General features: G+C 47.5%; 1 protein-coding gene across 1 annotated transcript in view; it reads left to right on the top strand.

The window, feature by feature from the left end:
- ACTR6 (actin related protein 6) overlaps positions 1 to 21451 on the top strand; it is a 50395-nt gene that overhangs the window by 7208 nt on the left and 21736 nt on the right. Inside the window, exons 4-6 of the mRNA XM_029599742.1 lie at positions 1274 to 1397; positions 4013 to 4148; positions 4823 to 4879. Coding sequence (XP_029455602.1) covers positions 1274 to 1397; positions 4013 to 4148; positions 4823 to 4879 — 317 coding nt within the window. The remainder of the gene's footprint in view (positions 1 to 1273; positions 1398 to 4012; positions 4149 to 4822; positions 4880 to 21451) is intronic.

The following is a 21451-nucleotide window of genomic DNA, read 5'->3' as shown; positions in this document are numbered from 1 at the left end:
GAGATAATTGATTATAGTGTGGGCGGAGATAAGGAGGCGTGGATGAGATAAATCAATTGGAGTCCGGGAATGCTTGTATGAATATCCATGTCTTTAGTCTTTTTTTGAAGGTTGCGATGCATGTTTCCAGTCTGAGGTTTGTAGGGATGGAGTTCCATATTGGTGGAATGGCTGTGGAGAAAGCCCGATTTCTTAGCGTGTTGTGTCTGGTAGATTTAGGCGGTGGTACCTGTAGCGATCCTTTGTATGCCTCTCTTGTCGGTCTTGACGAATTATGTAGTTGGAGAGGGATTTGTAGGTCGATGGGAGCCAGTAGGTGGATATTTTTGTATGTAGTAAGAATGGCCTTGTATATTATTCTAAAGTGTATGGGTAGCCAATGGAGGCTTTTTAGGATGGGGGTTATGTGATCCCTTCTCCTAGAATTTGTCAGTATTCGAGCAGCTGTATTATGTACCATTTGGAGCGGTTTGGTGTATGAAGCGGGAAGGCCAAGTAGGATGGTGTTACAATAGTCTAATTTAGAAAATATGATAGCTTGCAGAATGGTTCTGAAATCATGGGCATGGAAAAGAGGTCTAATTCGTTTCAGTACTTGTAGTTGGTAGAAACAGTCTTTAGTGGTTTTGTTGATAGTGGCTTTGAAATTCAGGTGATTGTCAATTAAGACTCCTAGGTCTCTTACTTGTGTAATTGTTGTTGCTGTGCCTTGCTGTGTCGAGGTGATGGTGCTGTTCTCAGAGGTGATGAGCAGGAGTTCAGTTTTGCTGGAATTAAGTACTAGGTTAAGGTTGGTGAGGAGGAGTTGAATTTTTTGAAGGCAGGAGTTCCAGTAAGCTAGCGTTTTTGTAAGGGAATCCTTAATGGGGATCAGGACCTGGATATCATCAGCGTAAAGGAAATGTTTGAGGTTAAGGTCGGTGAGAAGTTGGCATAACGGTAAGAGGTAAATGTTAAATAAAGTAGGAGACAGGGAAGAGCCTTGTGGGACTCCTACTGATGAAGGATGTTGTGTGGATTCTTTGTTCTGTAACTTTACCTTGTATCCTCTGTTGCTGAGGAAGGACATGAACCAAGAGAGTGCTGAGCCTGAGATACCTATGGAGGCCAGCTGTTTAATGAGTAGGGAATGGTTGACGGTGTCGAAAGCTGAAGAAAGGTCCAGTAGGATCAGTAAGAAGGCTTGTCCTTTGTCAAGGCCTAGAATGAGGTAATCTGTTAAGGAGATGAGGAGGATGTTGGATAACTCAAGCTGTGTTCCTTCTTGCTGCAGGTGGATTTTGTAGATTCCAATATTATCATCACTGAGCCTTATTTTAATTTCTCTTCAATACAAGAATCCATGAACGAGATCCTGTTTGAAGAATATCAGTTTCAAGCAGTTCTCAGAGTAAATGGTGAGTGAGCACAAATATTTAGTGTTAATCCGTCTGAACAAACATTGCTCCCTGGCCAGGCAAAGGGTAGTTCAGAGAAATCTAGGTGTGTGATATCATTCCCAGGAATTTAATAAATGATGTGAAATATTTTTATTATAAAAGAATGCAAAGATAAACTGAAAATATTTGATTTAATTGATCAGAAAAGTATTTGGATTTGGATTTAATTACTTGCTTTTCCAAATTCAAGCTCAAGCAAATAACAAATTCAGGTGCAGTCGGTAGGTCCCTGTCCCAGAGAAATTACAATTTCCCTGTACATACCAGGATCAGTCCAGATGGTGGTGGTTCAGCAGGGGCCTCCCGGGTAGGCCTGGCGCTCCCCCTGGGGGGGGGGGGGAGCCCCACCAGCCCCTGATCCCGTTTCCCCTGATTCCCTGCTGGGTCAGGACGATCCTCTCCTGGCATCTCAGCTAGAAGGTGACGACCCTAGGGTTTTGCGCATCTTCCAACGGGAAGAACTAGACGACCTCATCCCTCATATAATTCAGGAGCTAGACCTCGACACACCACAAGAAGTGCCAGTGCCTTCCACATCCGGGAAGAAGGGTGATCCGGTCCTAGCAGAGCTCCGTCCCTTGGCGAGAGCTTTTCCGAACCATCCCACGTTTATGCAGTTAATTTCCAGGGAATGGGACACACCTGAATCCTCTCTGAAAGTCAGCAGGGCGATGGACAAGCTCTATCCTTCGCCAGGCCTACCTGGGAGGCCCCTGCTGAACCACCACAGTCTGGACTGATCCATGGTACTACAGGAACGAAAATTAACAGGTAAGAAGTAATTTTCTTGTAAATGTTGTCCCTGCGGCAATGAAGGGTGCAGGGAGTTGTCCAAAATCTCAGGAAGCATCAGCGGGCGAAGTGAAATTCGAACCCTAGCTTCCCTGGTTTTGTGCTCACTGCTTTAACCACTAGGCTGCTACTCCACTCTGTCTGAACTAGACTGGCAGAGGCAGTGACAACTAAAATCATGACGAGTTAAATTTACTTGGAACAGACTCTGAGCACAGTGGGGAGGGAAGGTGGGGGGGCGGGGGGAAGAGAAGAAATGAAGAAGTGGGTTTGAATGTTTGCTTAAAAGGGGAAAACAAGCCACTAGGTAGAGTGTGGAGGTGCAATTGAGTCGGGTTTGGTTGCAACCCTAACTGCTTATACGGCTGCATTAGGCTGTCATGCTGACAGCTCTGGGGGAAACCCGCAGGAACTGGCAGCTACGTCCATACCAGTAGTGGTATAACTGCATCGAGCTTCCAAAGGGGCTGGGGGAGCCTGCAGGGAAAGGTGGTCACAACCCAGACTGCAGTGGTACTGCTGCACTTGGGCATCCGAGAAGGATGGGTTAGCCTGCATGAAGCAATCGGGGGTTAAAACCAAACCTGGAGCGGCCGGATGCTTTTGGACAAGAACCTCTCACAAAGTTTTGGTGGCTGTGCGGAAGAGGGCCTGGATGTTGGGTGACTTATTGTAAGAATCAAGAGACGACAGCAGTGCCTGAAATAACTTAACTTATCAGTGGAAGTAATGGAGGCCAGTACTGTAGCAGACTTTTGTCATACTGAGACAATTATGGAGGGTAGGGGGAACTGATGTTGGTTTAAGCATGGGAATTTATATATCCATCAACTCAGTGGTGGAGAACCAGGGAAGAGGAATCAAGCCTGGGCAGACTAGAGGGACAAATTTAGACTTTATTTGCTGCCATTTACTATGTTATATTTTTTAAAAAATAAATGACGTGAAAAGGTGGGGGAACAGTTGTTTTGTACGTTCTTTCACTAGAATGGAGAAACCCATTGTCGGAGCTAGAGTAAAAGTAACTTCCTTAAAGATTTTGGGGCTGATGCAATATTTATGCACAGAAAGCGGGCGCTGAACAGTCAGCGCCTGCTTTCCTAACGCGCCCCTCCTGGGGGTGCCATGCAGTATTTAAATTAGGGGTCGCGTTATTAAGGAGGCGCTAGGGGCTTGCGCACCCCTAGCGCCTCCTTGATAACGGGAGCCTGAGAGCATCAGCTGTCTGCCGGTTAGGAAAACTGATGCCAAATTTATCTGGGTCGGTTTACCTAAACACCGCACAGCCAGGGGTTCAGAAAACGGACGCCGGTCAGTTGAGCATCTGTTTCCTGCACCTGACTGCTGGCGCTTTTTTTAAAATTATAGTATTAAAGATTTTTCCTCCTACTTATCGCAACGATATTAAATAGGAGGCAGTACAGAAAAGCCGGGTTTTTTTTCTGCTTTTCTGTACTAGTTTTAGGAGCACTCAGCAATTCCTCTGGGCAGGTGTTAATTTCTGATCGCAAAATTGTGTGTCCTAGACGCACTTTTTTTTTTGCATTGGGAGTGAATAGTTAATAGGCTCATTCACATGCGTTTGCATGTGATGAGCGCTGTTAGTTTCACTCCCCATTGGACGTGCGTTGTAGAGGCGCTAATCCCCTTATTGCATAAGGGGAATAGTTAGCGCCTATACAACCTGCATCCATGGGTTATACAGTGCGCTCGGCTGAGCATATTGAGAGCTTTGTGCAACTTCTGCCTGGAGGAGTACATTTTGGAGCATTGTCTTTCAGCTGGGGCTCTGAGTGCACACAGATATTTTCGGGATAATCCATCAGAGTTATGCTGCATCATTGTGGATAGTGGCTATTCCTTTACACACATTGTACCTTACTGCAGAAGTAAAAAGAAGCAGGAAGGAATTATTAGGTAAGAAATATTGCTTTATTTGTTACTGTGTTGCTGGCATTTGTTTTTTCTACTTGCTTTGTACTTGGTTTATCTGTGCAACTCTTTGCCATTATTCCTCTCTTCCCTTTTAGATCTTACCTGAAAACCTGATCCTTCAAGGAAGCCTTGTATTTAAAAAGCTTTAGCTGTTGGTGTCCTGTGCTCATGTTACTGTGCTTGTAGCAAGTTCCCATAAGGTTGAGATGTAAAATGTTAAATAGTTAACCCACATATAGTCATCCTAGTTATTTCATTAACCATCAGTTGAGGGAATGAGTCCCACCGCAGCTCACTTTAGTACTTCCTCTCTTGTGGTTGCATGGCTTACTGTGGCCGCTTCCAGAATGGGGCAGGCTGGGTTGCTATTGTCCAGTCTAGGGTGCATGTGAGTGCCTCAGTGTGTTTGGTAGGGAGTTGATACAGCGACCTTCAGCCTTATTGGTTAACTTTTTTTAGATAATATTTCCATGCTTATTTCCCTGGCATGTGTTGGGTTTTTTTTTGTCTATTACTGTAAACTTTTTATGATGGGAACCTATAATTGATTATTAATTATCAAATGTCTGCTGTGTCATTTTTCTGTTTTATATCTTCATTTCTTTTGTATATCACTGGATAAATGGATGATGGTTTTTTAAATAATTTGTTTCTAGGATTAATGTGGGAGGAAAGCTCTTGACAAATCATCTAAAGGAGATCATCTCTTACAGGTAAAATATACGTATTTATAGCTTTGTTTTGGCAGGCTGGATACATTTTATCACAGGCATCATTAGCCTGATTTTTGAAAGAGGCTTTGAGCATTTAAGTTGTAAAGATTGGAACAAGCACCATGGCACCTTCTAGAGAATATCACATGCCATGAGAATTTATTTTTTTTAATCATTCGAGACAGTGCCATAAGTCTGCAAAATGATTTTAGATTTTTTTCCATTTGAGTTTACTGGGTTCAAATTGTTATGAGATTAAGGGTCTGATTTGCTAAAGCTTCTCTTCCCCCCCCCCCCCGACTCAGAATGGGGGGAAAAAAGGCCTAAGTGGTTATTAGCTGAACTGAAGATGAGTTTTAAAGTTTTTAGATCTGCTCCTAGTTTCTACTTAGCAGCTGCACCCCCAGGCTGATGCTCCAGCTGATTAACAAATCTGCATGCAGTCACACATTAGGCTATTGGGGAGTTCATGATCAGCTTACATTTTAGCCTGGGCTTGTACAAGCTCACATGCGTATCAAAAATGTGTTCTGGAGCTGCAGTGCAGCTGAGCTCTAAGACAAGACACAGATGGAGTTTTAAGGGCTTAAATGTGAAGTAAAACTCACAGGAGCAATGCTGGAAGGTCAGGAGGGATCATGTTAACAATGCCAGTGAAAAGCAGAGAAGTTGGAACTGCAGTGCTAAAGAAGGAAAGGGTTGTGCAAGCAAAAACATCTGCACAGAGCCATAGCTAGGCCATTTGGCACTTATGGCCAAGTGGAAAAGTGCGCCCTCACCCTGATCCCAACATATAACACCATGAGCTGGGAGACTGTTAAATGTAGGCGCTTTAGTTTCTGTCTTTACTCAGCAGTGTCCTCCTCCTTTGGGCTTCCAGTTCAGTCAGAACCAATATGGGGGATCCTGGAACCATGAACGATATTGATTTATTTATAAAAATGTATAACCCACTCTAGCCACAGTTCTAGGTGGTGGTACAAATTTACCTACATATTAAAACTTATACCCATCAACAGGTTCACAAATGAAAATATTTATACATCAAATATTGTTCACCATATTAAATTATAGGTTTCTAATATTGAAATAATGAGCATAGAAAATATTTTTATCAGTATCTTTTATGGGTAGATCAGAGGATTCAGAATCATCAGACATATTCAATATGCCTAATATAAAGAGGCTGGGAAACTGCTGGCCAAGATTCTCTTTGAATATGAGGGAGCCAGTTGGATCCCTGGACACACTGACACACTGCTTGGTAGAAGGTACAAACTCCACACCATAAAGCACACGCAGGAATTTCAAACTGAAGTCCCAGAATGTTGCTTCCCCTTAAAACTTTGCGCTTCCCACACTACCAGTCATACCCTCCTCACACCCAATTAAAAATTATGCATTTAGAATGCATGAAAAAAACCATTCAGTCTTCTGAGATAAAAATATCAATTTCAACATGATGTATATTATATTTCCTGAACATACCCAGATCAGCCCAGACAAGTGGGTTTATTCATCCCTACCAGCAGATGGAGGTAGAGGACAAAACTTTGGAACACTGCTACATATCTGAGAGTGCCACCTGCAGTCCCTCAGTATTGTATTTCTCTGCCTCAGCAGATGGTAGCGGTGTCAACCTGCAGTCCTGTGTGATCTGGAGTTGTGGAGATTAGGTACTCCCCAAGGTGCCAGGTTCCTGTAGAGGGCCATCCCTCGGGTTGAGCTGGGTGAACAGGGGTTTGGCAGTTTTATCCTGAGAGCCCCAAGGCTACTGATAGCCAGGGGACTGACTCCCTTGGTGGTCCCTGGAGTTCTCTCCTGTCTGCTTTGGCTTGCTTCAGGGAAGTATTCCCCTCTGGGGTTTCTTTGTTCTTTTTGTTGCTTTCAAGTTTGAGCTAAAAAAAAAAAAAGAAAAAAAAAGTAAAATAGCTAGTGCAGCCTCTCACAGGCTTTGTGCTAAGCAGCCAAACAAGCGGCCTGCGCGGCAGTGCTGACAGCAGTTGGATCGGGGGGGGGGGGGAGAGACACACGGCTGGATTTGAAGCGACAGAGACCCGGTGGGGAAATTTCTCTTTTCGGGCGGCAGTTTGTGCACACGTGTTTTCACGCGCCGGCAGGTACTTCTCTGTGGAGCGTCTCTCTCTCAACTGTGTAACTGAGACCGCATGGTGTGCCCCTCCTCTGCGAATTCCCTTGTCTCCATTGGTAGGCGGGAATAGGCCAGCCCAATGTCTGACAAGCCGTGTGTAGAGGTCTGTCGGGCCTGCGGCGTTTTGGTCTGCTTGCTTAAACTCCCTATCCCTCTGCACGGTTTGTGCATTGGGGAGAGGGTTCCTCGGCAAAAAATCCTAAACCCCAGAGGGCCTCTTGTTCATCGGGGGCCATGGTGGGGCCCCAGGTGTCCATTCCCTTGAAAGTGGAGGGGGACCTGGGAAAGGGGGCACAGTCCGCCCGGGGACCTTCCTCCGCCTCTCCCGCAATTCAGCGGCTCGAGGAGGCAGAGTTGGGTCCCAGTAGTCCAGGGGGGGGGGGGGCCGAAGGGGGTTTTTCCCTCAAATTTGTCATCCTCATGCACAAAGCTTTCCTGGCTTGGGAAGAAGGAAAACGGAGGTTCAAGGAGAGCCTCACGGGTTCCGCCAGAGGCCTCGGGAGTCCCTTGCAGGCCTCTCAGAAACAGATGTGTGTAGCCTTGGGGGTCCCATTCTGTGTGCATTGGCGCAGGCCAACGAGATCTTGAGGACTGCAATGACCTACAGCGGCGGATCTGGATGGAGACCCTGATGAGACACAGCCCCCAGACCTGGATGGGTCTAGGGGTGATCAGGTCGTGGTCGAGGGACCTGATGCAGAGGGTGATTATCCTTGGGTGGTCCACCTTTTCAAGAGGGAGGAGCTGCAGCCTCTCATTCCCCAGATGTTGGAGGAATTGGGTGTGAAACTCTCAGGAGGATTCGGATAGCAAAGATATCAATCAGGTTCTAGCAGTCTTTGGGGGCCACCCAGCGCTTTTTCCCATCCTGAAGAAGATCCAGAAGCTGATTAACTGGGTGTGGGGCTCTCAACGTTCAGGCCAGCTTCCTGAGAGAGCAATGGCAAAGCTTTATCCCTTGCTGCAGGAGCATTTGGATAACCTTAAAACGCCAAAGGTGGATGCTACTGTCAGCAGTCACAAAGAAGACCACAATTCCGGTAGCAGATGCTGCCGCTCTGAAGGATGTTCAGGACTGCAAATTGGAGGTTCAGCTCAAGCATATGTTTAAGGTGTCAGCACTAGGTCTCTGCCTGGTGGTCTGTGCCAGCCTGATGCAGCACACTTGCTTATGATTGGATCCAGAAGCCGCAGGAGCAGGTATCCTCGGGAATTCTATCCCCTTCTCAAGTGGCTCGTCTTGAGGCAGATGCCTTGTATGACCTGGTGCGCACCACAACGTGGAGCATGGTTTCAGTGGTGGCTGCGTAATTGGTCGGCAGATATGTCGTCCAAATCACAGTTATGTAACCTTCCTTTTAAAGGCAAGCATCTGTTCGGGGAGGACCTCTATCAGCTTATGAAATCCCCAGGGGAAACAAAGGGCAATAGGCTACCAGAGGATAAGAAAATTGTGAAGAAGCCCTTTTCCTCTCTGCCCCGGTTTTGCGAGATGAGGAGGTTTCGTTCCACGAGGGTCTCTGGGACCTCTGTTTCGAGGCAGCCTTCAGTTAGACAGCTCCAGGAAAAGCCCTGTAAAGACAGTGCCGGTCAGGAGGCCGGTGGAAGCAAATCTGCTCTATGAAGTCAGGCCGGTCTATTACTTGCAGTCAGCGATTGGAGGCAGGGTGTCTCCCTTTTATTAGGAGTGGACCAAGATTACCTCCGATCAGTGGGTACTGGAGATAGTCTGGGACAGTTATGCCTTAGAGTTTTCTCACCCGCTCAGGCAGTGTTGGGTCCATCGATGTCTGACGTCTCTGCTTCGCCCACCTTACCTTGTTGGTGACTCCCTTCGGGGTTGATGGAAGGCTAGCTGCTGCAGCGTCTCCAGGCCGCTGTCCTCCGACGTCCCTGGACCGGCTCGATGCGGCAAATTGCCATGTTGACCAGATACCTAAGGGCGCGCGCGCGGCCCAACTGATGTACCAGCGTTGGCGTGAACCTCAGGGGCGTCTCCCTGAGATGACGTCATCAGCTCCAGATATTTAAGGTCTCAGTTTTCACTAAGAAGACAAGTTAGCAAGGGATAGGTTTACCTAGCTTCCTCCAGGTCGCTGCGGATGGGATTTGCTCTCCGCAACCCTAGCGGTTCCGGATAGCGGTTGGACTTCACTAGAGGTACCTGCTCCTCGGGGGCCTCGCTCTCTCTTTCTTTTCAGGTCGCAGTCCGGAACCAGTACTCGCTCCTCGAGGGCCCACGTCCCGGACCAGCTCCTGAATACCACTTCTGCTAAGAAGTCATCGCTGCTTACAACATTTGTGAGTTTCCATCTATCTCTCAGAGCTTTCCCTGGGACCAGGTACTCGCTCCTCGAGGGCCTACTGCATTCCAACTCCTGGGCTGCCTCGAGACTATGGTGTGAGTGTTATCTACATATCCTATCTACTCACTTTCTAAGTTTCTCTACAGCTCAGCCACCTTGGGATCGCAGTTCCAATACCTGAGGGACTACTGCCCAGCCGGGCGCTTCCAGCTCACTACTGCCACCTCTGGTGGTTTAATATATTGTCTAATAAAAGAACTAGTGTGTGTCTGTCTCCTACACTAAGCCTGACCAGTGGTCCCTCTCTGGATCTCGCCCGAGGGTGTGGTCACCTGCCACTGGTCCAAGGATCCACCCACAACTATTCTAAATAATAACAGATTGCTATCTCCAGCAACTCCGTTAATAACAGATTGCTATCTCTCAGCTTTAACAATAGAGCTTTAATAACAGTCAGGTCTTTCTGGAGTCCCACTGTCTTTCCCGAAACAAGCGTGTTGCGATAGAGGAGATGCTTTAAAGATAAGTCTAGAGGCTATGGTCTCTGTTCCGTGGTGTGAACAAGGGCAGGGAAGGTATTCCATTTATTTTGTAGTTCCAAAAAAAAGAGGGCACCTCTTGCCCCATTTTGGACCTGCGAAAGATAAATTGGAGTTTAAGGGTGCCTCGCTTCTGGATGGAGATGTTGTGCACCGTGATTTTGGTGGTCCAAAAGGGAGAGTTTATGGTGTCTCTGGATCTCACCGAGGCCTCTCTGCACATCCCCATTTGGCAGGACCACCAGATGTTTCTCTGGTTCAAGGTGCTGGATCAGCAGTTTTAGTTTTGGGCTATTCCCTTCCGGTTAGCCACAGCTACTCGAACCTTCACAAAGGTGATAGAGGTGGTAGCAGTGGCCCTGAGAAGGGAGGGAGTGTTGGTGCACCCCTACATGGACAATTGCCTCATCTGGGCGAAGACGCAAAAGGAGTGCTTGTGTTAAGTGCACCGAGTGATGTCTCTTCTGGAATCATTGGGCTGAGTCATCAATTTGGCAAAGAATCACCTGGTGCCTTCTCAATCCCTGGAGTACTTGGGGGGGCTTGGTTTGATACCCAGCAGGGCAAAGTGTTCCTGACAACTGACAGGGTGGTCAAACTACAGGGTCAGATAAGTCACTTGCTCCACCTCCCTGTGCTAAAGGTTTGGGATTACTTGCAGGTCCTAGGCTCAATGGCCTTGACGTTTGTGCTGGTTCCATGGGCGCTCATATGCGCCCACTGCAGAAGGCATTATTAACCTGCTGGAACCCTCCCCCCCCCTCCCTCCCTTGCCTCTTCTGAGGGAGGCCAGATCCTGCCTAGCATGGTGGATGTCTGTGAGCAATTTGGAGAAAGGAATGCCCCTCGAAGTCCCAGAGTGGGTGGTAGTAACCATGGATGCTAGTCTCAGGGACTGAGGAGTGGTGTGTCTAGGCAGGTCGACTCAGGGCCTTTGGTTGGTGCCGGAGCAGTCCTGGTCCATCAATTGTTTGGAGATGTGGTTTCTACCTTTTGGTCCACGGTCAGATGGTGTGAGTGTTTTCGGACAGTGTGACAACTATAGCCTACATCAACCGACAAGGAGGAACTAAGAGTTCTGCTGTGGCTTGCAAGACACAGCTCTTGTTTGTGTGGGCGGAGCTTCATCTCAAGGGCATTGCAGCCTCCCACGTCGCAGGAGTAGACAACTTACAAGCAGATTATCTCAGTCGACAACATTTGGATCCAGGAGAGTGGGAACTATCCCCGGAAGCCTGGAATCGCATTTGTGATCCTCATCTGGACCTCATGGCAATGTAGGCTAATGCCAAGAAAGAAAGAAAGAGGTTCTTCAGTCGCAAGCAAGAGATGAAGTCGGTGGGACTCGATGCTCTGTTGTGCCTGTGGCCTATGGGGAATCCTTCTCTACATGGCCTCTCATAGCGCAAGTGCTCAGGCGAATAGAAGCCCATCCAGGATCGGTGGTGCCAGAGTGGCCGTGTCATCTGTGGTTTGCCGATCTTGTTCATCTGGCAGTGGACAAACCTCTGCGGCTGGCTCACTTGCAGGGATTGCTTCGCCAAGGACCCAAATGTTTGGATCGGGCGGATCGCTTCTGTCTCACAGCCTGGCTTTTGAGAGGCAGCAATTACGCCTGAAGGGTTATTCAGAGCTGGTTATTGCTACTTTTCTTCAGGATAGATGCACTGTGACTTCCATTGTGTATTCTAGGGTGTGGAAGGTTTTTGAGACCTGGTGTGGTCAGCAGAGTTTAATCCGCTACTGGTTTCAGTCCTACACGTTTTGTCCTTTTTTGCAGCAAGGCCTGTCCAAAGGTTTAGCTTATAGCTCGTGCTGGGTACTGGTTTCAGCCCTAGGTTGTTTCAGGGGTAAGGTACAGGGCAAGCCTTTGGCCTTTCATCCCGATGTTGTGCGTTTTCTGAAGGGCATTAAGCATCTGTGTCCTCCTCCTACGGGAACGTGTGTCCGGCGTGGAATCTCAATTTAGTGTTGTGGGTTCTCTGTGAAGCTCCCTTTGAACCTTTGGGTCATGCTTCTTTGAACGTTCTTACCTTGAAGACAGTCTCTTTAGTTGCCATTTGCTCGACCAGGCGAATCTCTTAGCTACAAGCCCTTTCTTGCCGCAACCCTTTCCTGTGAATTTTCAATGACCAGGTTTCTTTACATACATTGGATTCGTTTCTACTGCCTTCCATGTGAATCAGACAGTGGAATTGCTGGGGTTTCCGGACTGGTCTCGAGATCCTTCAATGGGTAGGGATCTCCATTTCTTGGATGTAAGGCGAGACCTGTTGCGCTATTTGAAGGTCACCAATTCTTTCAGGCGATCTGATCATTTGTTTCATTTGGTGGTGCAAAGAAAGGAGAGAAAGCATCTAAAGCTGCTTTGGCCCGCTGGTAGAAGGAAATTATTAGCTCAGCCTGTGTTTGTAAGAGCCGCATGGTTCCAGTGGGTCATAAAGCTCATTCCACTTGCGCTCAAGCAGCTTTGTGCTGAGTATCAGTTGGTGTCTCCCCAGGAGATATGTAGGGCCGCTGTTTGGTCCTCACTTCATACTTTCACTAAGCATTACCGGTTGGACGTGAGTGTGTCGGAGGCGTCGTCGTTTGGTGAGTGTGTCCTGAGAGCGGGTCTTTCATGTTCCCGCCCAGTATAGGGTTGCTTTGGTATATCCCACTTGCTGGACTGATCTGGGTATGTTCAGGAAAGGAAAATTGGTTCTTACCTGCTAATTTTCATTCCTGTAATACCACAGATCAGTCCAGAAGCCACCCTCAGTGTTGCTGCCTAAAGATTGCTTGTCCTGCTGCTAGGCCAGTGTGTTTATAAGAATTTGTTAAAATTGTTCATTTTCTGGAGTTTTCCAAAGTTAACTGGAGGTTGTAGGTACTTCACTTGTTGGCTATCTAGTTCAGGGGTATCCATCCTGGGGGATTATAGTTTGCCCTGTTTTAAATGATCTTGGCTTGGGCATGGTCAATACTGAGGGACTGCAGGTGGCACTCTTAGATATGCAGCAGTGTCTCAAAATTTTGTCTTCTGCCTCCAACTGCTGGTAGGGATGAATAAACCCACTTGTCTGGACTGATCGGTGTTATTACAGGAACAAAAATTAGCAGGTAAGAACCAATTTTCCTTTACGTGCACTGCTGTGGGGCCAACCCTGCAAACAAGATGATTGAAATCCATATGGTATTATGCCTATGGTAGCGCATGTTGGGTGTGGGCTCTGCCCCGAGAAAGCCATAAGTAAACTGAATTACAATATAGTAAACCTTTCATACCAAAGCGGTATTAACTGCCAGCACTCAAAACAACAACAATCCTACTCATGAAAAGGCAACACTGCAAATATTATTAGGAATAATAGAATTCCTAATAATAATAGAATTATTAGGAAACTAGAATAAACCAGGCTGCTACAGATCCCTACGCAGAAACTACACAGTAGCAGAATACTTCACCTATGTCATAAGTGCAGAACACAGACAGACTCAAACGTTTTTTTGCATACCTTCAAGCACGACACTATTTTGGTACTTTTAAATGGGAGCAATTCGTTTTTATGAAAGAGGTCATGTGCTTCAGGAAATATCTGCCAACCAAAACACCATTGCTAAGTGGTACAAGCTAGGTAAGCAACAATGGCAAGATCAGCATCTTGCCTCTTTCTGCTTACTGGAGTGTTGCCCTAGAGGTAGATATTGCTAATGCATCTATGTCTAAATATTTCAAACTGTTGTATGTCAGTGCCGTTGATACTAGCCTGCGGGACATGAAATTTAAACTGCTTCATTATGCATTTTTGGATGATAAGAGATACCACATGAAGTTGATACATACTCCTTTATGTATAAAATGCTTTGAGGACACTGGATCCTTAATTCACAGATTTTTTCATTATAAGAAACTTGATGCTTTTTGGGCTGCCGTGCTTGACTTCATTAGGCAATGTACGGGGTTGATGATTATTACTGGGTGATATTGATTTAGTTTTTCATCAGGGTGCAGGGGAATGGCAACAATTTGTAGATGTAGCTCTCCAGTTAGTGTGCAAATGTATTCTAACACACTGAATAAAGAGACCATAAAGTATAAATAGAAATGTGCAGACAAAAACTGAACCGGAAACCACAGCAAGTCAGATTCATTATGAAGTGGAACAATAGAAAATGGAAACATCGCCATTCCTCATAAAACAGACAAAATCAAGAAATATAAAACATCTATCATAATTGTAAAGCCATACTAATAAAAATTATAAATATTTCAAAACCGCTGATAAATTGAACATCAAATAATTTAAAAAAAATCATAAAATATTTCCAAATGTCAATAAAATAACAGCAGGCACATCAGATATCACCCCAAGTTGCGCACTTGCTCTCCATTCTCTCTCTCTCTCTCTCATATCCGTAAAGGCTTGAAGACAGGGATGGGGTGACCTGCATGGAGCGCCAGTTAATGGCAAGGGCAAATTGTGGGGTAGACTGGATGGACCATTTGGTTATACTCTATCTCTGTCTCCCACGATCAGTCGCATACACAGAAATACACACAGTCTCTCTCTCACTTTCTCTGTCTTAATCACACACACACGCACGCTGCCTCACTCTGTCATACACACAGAAAAGCAAGTTTGCTTACCGTAAACGGTGTTTCCGTAGATAGCAGGATGAATTAGCCATGCTGTCATGGGAACTGTCCATCAGGGCCCGGAAGGCGGAGCTTTTGTAGCAGAGAGTTGATTTTGGTTCCCTCTGCGGCTGCGCGGCTGTTCCCGCGCAGGAAGTAGCGATTCTCCTCAGTCTGTAACATAGCTTTATTATTAAATTACTTCCGACTACCAGGGAGGTGGGAGGGTCAGCATGGCTAATTCATCCTGCTATCTACGGAAACACCGTTTATGGTAAGCAAACTTGCTTTTTCCCGTCGATAGCAGGGCTGAATTAGCCATGCTGTCATGGGAGTCCCAAGCAGTTGTGCACTCCTATGGATAAGCGTGCATCCTAGACATTGTGGTGGTCGGATGATGTGTTGTGCAAAGTATGTAGAATAGCATGTCCCAATGCTGCATCTGTAGCTGATTGCCCATCTATGCAATAATGGGATGTAAAGGTGTGCACTGACGTCCACGTGGCTGCTTTGCAGATATCCTGTGGAGAGACTTGTTGTAGATTTGCTAGGGATGTGGCTGTGGCTCGCACCTGATGAGCACATGGACGTGTTGACAGTGGAAGGTTCGCATTGGTGTAACAATACTGAATGCACTGCGTAATCCAACTGGATATAGTCCTTTTCGCGACTGGTTTCCCTATTGCTTTTGGATCATAGGAAACAAATAATTGAGAGGGTCTGTTAACTGCAGCAGTTCTCTGGAGATAAATTTGTAACGCTCGTTTACAGTCCAAAGAATGAAGGGATCTTTCCCTGTCCGTAGCGTGTGGAGGTGGAAAGAAGACTAGTAATTCCATCGATTGGTTGAGATGAAAAGACGAGACTACCTTAGGTAGAAAAGACGGGTGAGTGCGCAAGAGGACTTTATTTGGATAGAACTGCAGGTAAGGTGCATAATGGACCAGTGCTTGTAGTTCACTTACTCTGCGAGCTGAGGTAATGGCTATTAGGAATATGACCTTTAAGGTCAAATACTTGAGGTGAGCAGAATCCATAGGTTCAAAGGGAGGAAGAAGAAGATGTTCGAGAATTACGTTAAGGTCCCAAGGGACCGTTGGTTTTTGGATCGGTGGTCGCAAATGGATTAATCCTCTGAAAAACCTGGAAAATAAGGGATGTTCTGCAACCGAGTGGTTATTGAGTGGTCTATGGTATGCCGCAATGGCACTGAGATGAACTCGGATAGAGGATGTTGTTAATCCAGACTGGAACAACGAATGAAGGTAGTCCAGTAGTTGTGCCGGTGCACTGTCCACTGGTGGAATCCCCTGTTGTGAGCACCAGGAGGTATATCTTTTCCATTTGAAAGAATAGTTCCGTATAGTAGACGGCTTCCTGGAAGCAAGGAGCACCTCCTGTGCTGCTGGTGAAATTCCTTGAGAGGTTAGCAACGTCCTTTCAACCTCCATGCAGTCAGGTGAAGAGACGAATGGAGAGGATGTAGTAATGATCCGTCGTTCTGTGTCAGAAGATCCGGTCTGTTTGGTAAAAGGATTGGGTCTTCGATTGAGAGACGTAGTAGAAAGGTGTACCACGTCTGTCTGGGCCAGGCTGGGGCAATGAGGATTAAGTCGCTGTTGTCCCGGATGCACTTTTGAATTGTCCTGGTAATCAATGGAATTGGTGGAAACGCATACAGTAGATGCGTCGTCCATTGTAGCAGAAAAGCATCTTGAGCAATGCGGGAGGTGCTCGGCCTCTCGGAGCAGAATTTGGGTAGATGTGTGTTTTGTTGTGTGGCAAACAAATCTATCATCGGCGTTCCCCAACGTTGGAATAGTTGCTGTGTGACTTCCTTGTGAAGGGACCATTCGTGAGGCTGAAAGATTCGACTTAATTTGTCGGCTCTGGTATTTAGGATCCCCGGAATGTACGTCGCTTGCAAGTGTATTGCGTGTTTGTTGGCTTGCTGAAATATTTGCAGTGTTTCGTTGCATAGGGGCCATGATCCCGATCCCCCTTGCTTGTTGATATAAAACATGGCTAATTGATTGTCCGTGTATATCATCAGTCGTCGGCCTTTGAGTTGGGAATGAAAGGTTTGGAGGGCATACCGGATTGCCTTGAGTTCCAAGAGATTGATATGTAAAGATTTTTCCCTCAGTGTCCAGAAACCCTGAGTTTCTAAATCGTTCAGATGCGCTCCCCATCCCCATGGAGAGGCATCCGTTGTAAGGACTGCGTTGTGAGGAGGGGGGTTGAATAATGCTCCCTTGTCCAATGCGTAGTCCTTGAGCCACCAATTGATGTCTTTGATCATGGGTGCTGTCAGGGTGACACAGGTTCGTAGGGGTTGTGTATGTTGTCTCCACTGACGCTTGAGGTCCCATTGTAAGTGTTGCATGTGCAGCTTGGCGTTTGGTACCGTGAAGTTTGCTGCTGCCATGTGACCCAATACTATTAAAATTTTCCGAGCAGTGGAAGTCTTGGAATGCAATAGCGAGGAAAGCAGAGTCCGAAGTGTTTCCTTCCTGTCGGTCGGTAGGTATGCCCTGTACTGGATGGAGTCCAGGCGAGCACCTATGAACTGCAGTATTTGTGTGGGCTGCAAGTTGGATTTTGGGTAATTGATAAGGAGTCCTAAGGATTGGAGGCAATTGATTGCTAGATTGAGATGGGAGCTCAGCAGATTGGGGTCCGCTGCTGTGAGTAGCCAATCGTCCAGGTAAGGAAAAATTGTTAGACCTTGTTGCCGTAGGTAGGCCACCACCACTATCATGCATTTCGTGAATACTCTGGGGGCTGAAGAAAGGCCAAAAGGAAGAACCTTGTATTGGTAATGGCCCGTGTGATATTGAAAACAGAGGTATTGCTAGGAGGACGGATGGATTGGGATATGCGTATAGGCGTCCTTCAGATCTATGGAGCACATCCAGTCCTTGGGTTGTAAGAGTGGGAGAATGGATTTTAGTGAGACCATCTTGAACTTTTCCTTCACGATGAATTTGTTGAGGTCTCTGAGGTCCAGAATAGGTCTGTGCCCTCCTGATTTCTTTGGAATTAGGAAATAGGGGGAGTAGAAACCTCGATTGTGGTCCCTTCGTAGGAGAGGTTGTATTGCTCCTTGTTGAAGTAGAAGGGTGATTTCCTGCGACAATTGTGGTTGCAGGGTGTTGGGTTTCTGTTGAGAGTGATGTGGAAGGAAAGGTGGGCGAGTGAAGGGAATGCGATAACCCATCTGGACAATGTCCAATACCCATTGATCTGATGTTATTTTCTTCCATTCTGGCCAGCGGGCTGTGATCCTGCCCGGTGGGTTGCCCGAGATTAGTGGTGGCGGCCTGGATCTTAAAAAGAAGACGTGGCTTTTGGCGCTGTTGCCGTATGTTGTTGTTGTTGAGGCTGCTGCGATCTTTGACCTCTGGGTTTACCCCTCCGTTGTTGATTGGATGGAGGTTGAGCCGGCTGGCGTTGGTAGGTATTGTACGGCTGCTGTCTGAAGGATTGATAGGTTCGATAAGGACGTCTGAATGACTGACGACGATTTGGTGTATAAAACCTCTTTGAGGAAGAAGGTGTAGTCAAGGATTGGACTGCCAGCGCTTGGTCTTTCAGTTTACCAACTGTGTCTTGGAAACGATCTCCAAAGAGATTATCCCCCAGACAGGGAAGGTTAGCCAACTTTTCGTGTAAATCTTCCCGGATAGCGCTTGCTTTCAACCACGCTAGTCGTCTTGCTGCAATCGCTGTAGCAGATGCCCTCGATGAGGTTTCAAAACTCTCGTAGACAGCTCGTAGTAGATGGCGCGAACACTCTTCCATGTCTAAGATGGGTGTTGGAGTAGTATCTCCAGATGCAGTAAACATGCCTTTTGTTGCTTGCAAGCATTCATACAGGTATTGAACCATGTAGAATTGATGATGTTGGATTCGTGCATTTAGCATGGCATTGTGATAGACTCGTCTGGCGAAATCATCCAGACACTTGTTGTCTTTGCCTGGGGGATTGGTGGCATGCGTTTTTGACCGTTTTGATTTCTGTAGTGCTGATTCGACCACGATGGATTCATGAGGCAGCTGTGGTGTCGAATATGTAGATGGCTTCTGTAGTTTAAACTTAAGATCCGTTTTCCTAGAGACTGCTGGAAGAGTAAATGGGGTCTCCCACGATTTTTGGAGAACCCCATGCAGCATGGTGTGCGGGGGTAACGAGGTGGGTTCACCCGGTGTGTCAAAAATTTTTAGAAGCCCCAGTGTCTCTGCCCTAGGTTCTGGTAGCTTCTGGACTTCCACCTTCAGAATAGTACCCATTTTCTCTACAAACTTTGGGTAAGATAAGTCTTCCGGTGGTGAATATGGTTCTGCCGGTTGTTCGGGGGGGTCAGAGGGGTATCCAGTGGAGGATGAAGGCGAAGACTGAGATGCCAAAGATTCAGACAGGGAGTAGATTGAAGGAGTCGGTGAAGTTGCATGTACTTGCCGCCGTTGTAGATCCTTCTTTGATTTTTGAGGTTTTTTGGTAGATGTATCCTCCTTAGGTTGGTCAGGCAAATTAAACGTCGATTTTACGGAATCAAAAAAGCCGGAGAGCGAGTGGGAAAGATCCCAAAAGGCTTTTTGTGTGGCCGGTGGCATAGTTCTGGTAGCATCCGCCTCTTGTGGCTGTATGGGAGTTAGTGGATCCGGTGTGGAACCTTGAGGTTCTGCCACGGTGGGTTCCATGAATTGAGAGGCCACTCTGGATGAACTTGAGGAAGAAAAGGTCCGTGGTGTCCCAGGAGATCGGGTAGAGGCTCTTGTGGAACTATGCACACTTCTGTGTGAGGAACTATGATGTCTACGACGCTTTGAATGATAAGAGCCGTCCTTATCGCTAGAACTATGTCGTTTGGAGGAATCAAAGGTGTTTTTTGAGTGAGAGGAATGAGAGCCGGAAGAACGTTCTTTGTGAGAACTATGACTTGCATCACTGTCCTTATGTTTTCGTTTTCTACTAGTAGAGTGATACTGACTTTTAGCTTTTGTTTTGAGCGTCAGCTGTGAATCTTGCTGGCTTGCAGTTTCAGGCATACAGTATTCTTTAAACTTATGCCCCTCGTCCGGCACAGTACCTGTTGTGCGTTTTTCCACTGCTCTCTTTGGAGTGCGATTGGCCGGCGCCGCTCTTGACACGGTTGGCGCCGCTCCCGGCGCGCGATTAGGCAGTATCGCTTCTGGCGCGGTCCGCGCCACTTCCGGCGCGCGATTCTTATGCGCCGTTCCCAGCGCGGTCGGCGCCGCTCCCGGCGCGTGCGTTCTCGGCGCCGTTTCCGGTGCCGTTCTCAGTGCCTGGGTCTTCGGCGCCGCTCCCGGTGCGCGACCCTTGGGCGCCGCTCCCGGCGCGCGGTCCTTGGGCGCCGTTCCTGGCGCGCGATCTTCGGGCGCCGCTCCCGGCGCGAGGTCTTTCGGCGTTTTATGTGCGCGGTCCTTCGGCGCCGATTCTGGCGCCTTAGACTGAGCCGCCATTTTGTCTGCTTTGAGGGCTCCATGTCGTCTTTGCTCCGTTCTCGGCGCCTTCGATCTAGGAGTCACCGAGTGAGCGGAATCCGATGGCGAGATGGTCTATACCGATTCGGAAGATGGAGATCTATGGCGACGACGTTTGAGGGGCTCCTTAGTAAAGGACCTACCTCTTGATGTATAGGAAGAAGATCTTCGTTTTGAAAAAGGAATCCTCTTTTCTTGTCCTGGAGAAGAATGTGTGGTGGAAGGCCTATCTGTAAGTGAAAGTTCCCACATTCGATAGGCCCTGTGTCTCCTTGCTCGGGGCGACATCCGAGCACAAAATTCGCAATTGTTTTGGTCGTGCCTCTGTCCCAAGCAGCGATAGCAGCGGTCATGGCCGTCAGTAACAGACATAACCCTACCGCAGGGACAGGGCTTAAAACCGGATGGCTTTTTGGACTTTTTTTTTTTTTTTTTGAAGAGAATCAAACTCCGCGTGCGTATCCGTGCGCGGAAAAAGACAGACTGAGGAGAATCGCTACTTCCTGCGCGGGAACAGCCGCGCAGCCGCAGAGGGAACCAAAATCAACTCTCTGCTACAAAAGCTCCGCCTTCCGGGCCCTGATGGACAGTTCCCATGACAGCATGGCTAATTCAGCCCTGCTATCGACGGGAAAACACATACACGCTGGCTGTCTCTACCAAATTCTCAATCACACAAATACACTCATTGTCTCTTTCTTACTTGTTCCTCCCCTCTGAAAGCACAAGGAGCAGCAGCCTTTTCCTTTAGCCCCACAGCCCCTCCTAGCCTCGGGACACGCTGCTCTTGCTGTTTCTCGAGGAAAGGCTGATGCTGCACCTGCAGGCTGACGGCTCTGCTGCTCCTGACTGCAGGGAAAGAAGGAGAAGTTTATTTTTCTTGCAGTCCCACGGGCCGCGCTGCTCTAACTGCAGTTGGTCAGGCTGGGCCAAAATATCTTCTTCCAGCCGGCGAGCTGCGCTTCCTGCTTCTGATTATTCTCGCAGCCCCAAAGACCCCCGCTGCCCCTGACCTCAGAGGGGGAGGGGATTCTGTGCAGGCCACCTCCGCTGAACAGCAGGGTTTGTATTTTTGTTCTGATTTGTTTCCTCTCCCTACAAAGACAGCACTGAGGGGAGGGGGACACGAAGAGCAGATACAGCAACTCATTTTCTCCCCCCCCCTCCCCCCCGGCAGCAGAGCTTTTGAGGACCAAGGGCTGTATTGGGGGAGGAGGAGAGGCACTTTTCAGCCACATTGTATGAAAGAGTGTAATGGGTGGTGGCGTGCGTCATGGTCATAGGCTAGAAACGCCTCTGAATCTGCTGTGAGCCACTTGTTTGAAAGTGCTATGTTTAAGAATTGGGCACAGGTTCCTCACTGTCTTCTGCATGTATTGTTTGGCTTTTTTTGCACTTGCATGACATGTTCTGTAGAAGTTTTTCCCCTTCCAGCGACTATAGGAAGTG

Source organism: Rhinatrema bivittatum, chromosome 4, assembly GCF_901001135.1.
Source record: "Rhinatrema bivittatum chromosome 4, aRhiBiv1.1, whole genome shotgun sequence".
Lineage (NCBI taxonomy): Eukaryota > Metazoa > Chordata > Amphibia > Gymnophiona > Rhinatrematidae > Rhinatrema > Rhinatrema bivittatum.
The sequence above is the reverse complement of the archived record's forward strand: the minus strand, read 5'-3'. Positions and strand labels throughout refer to the sequence as shown.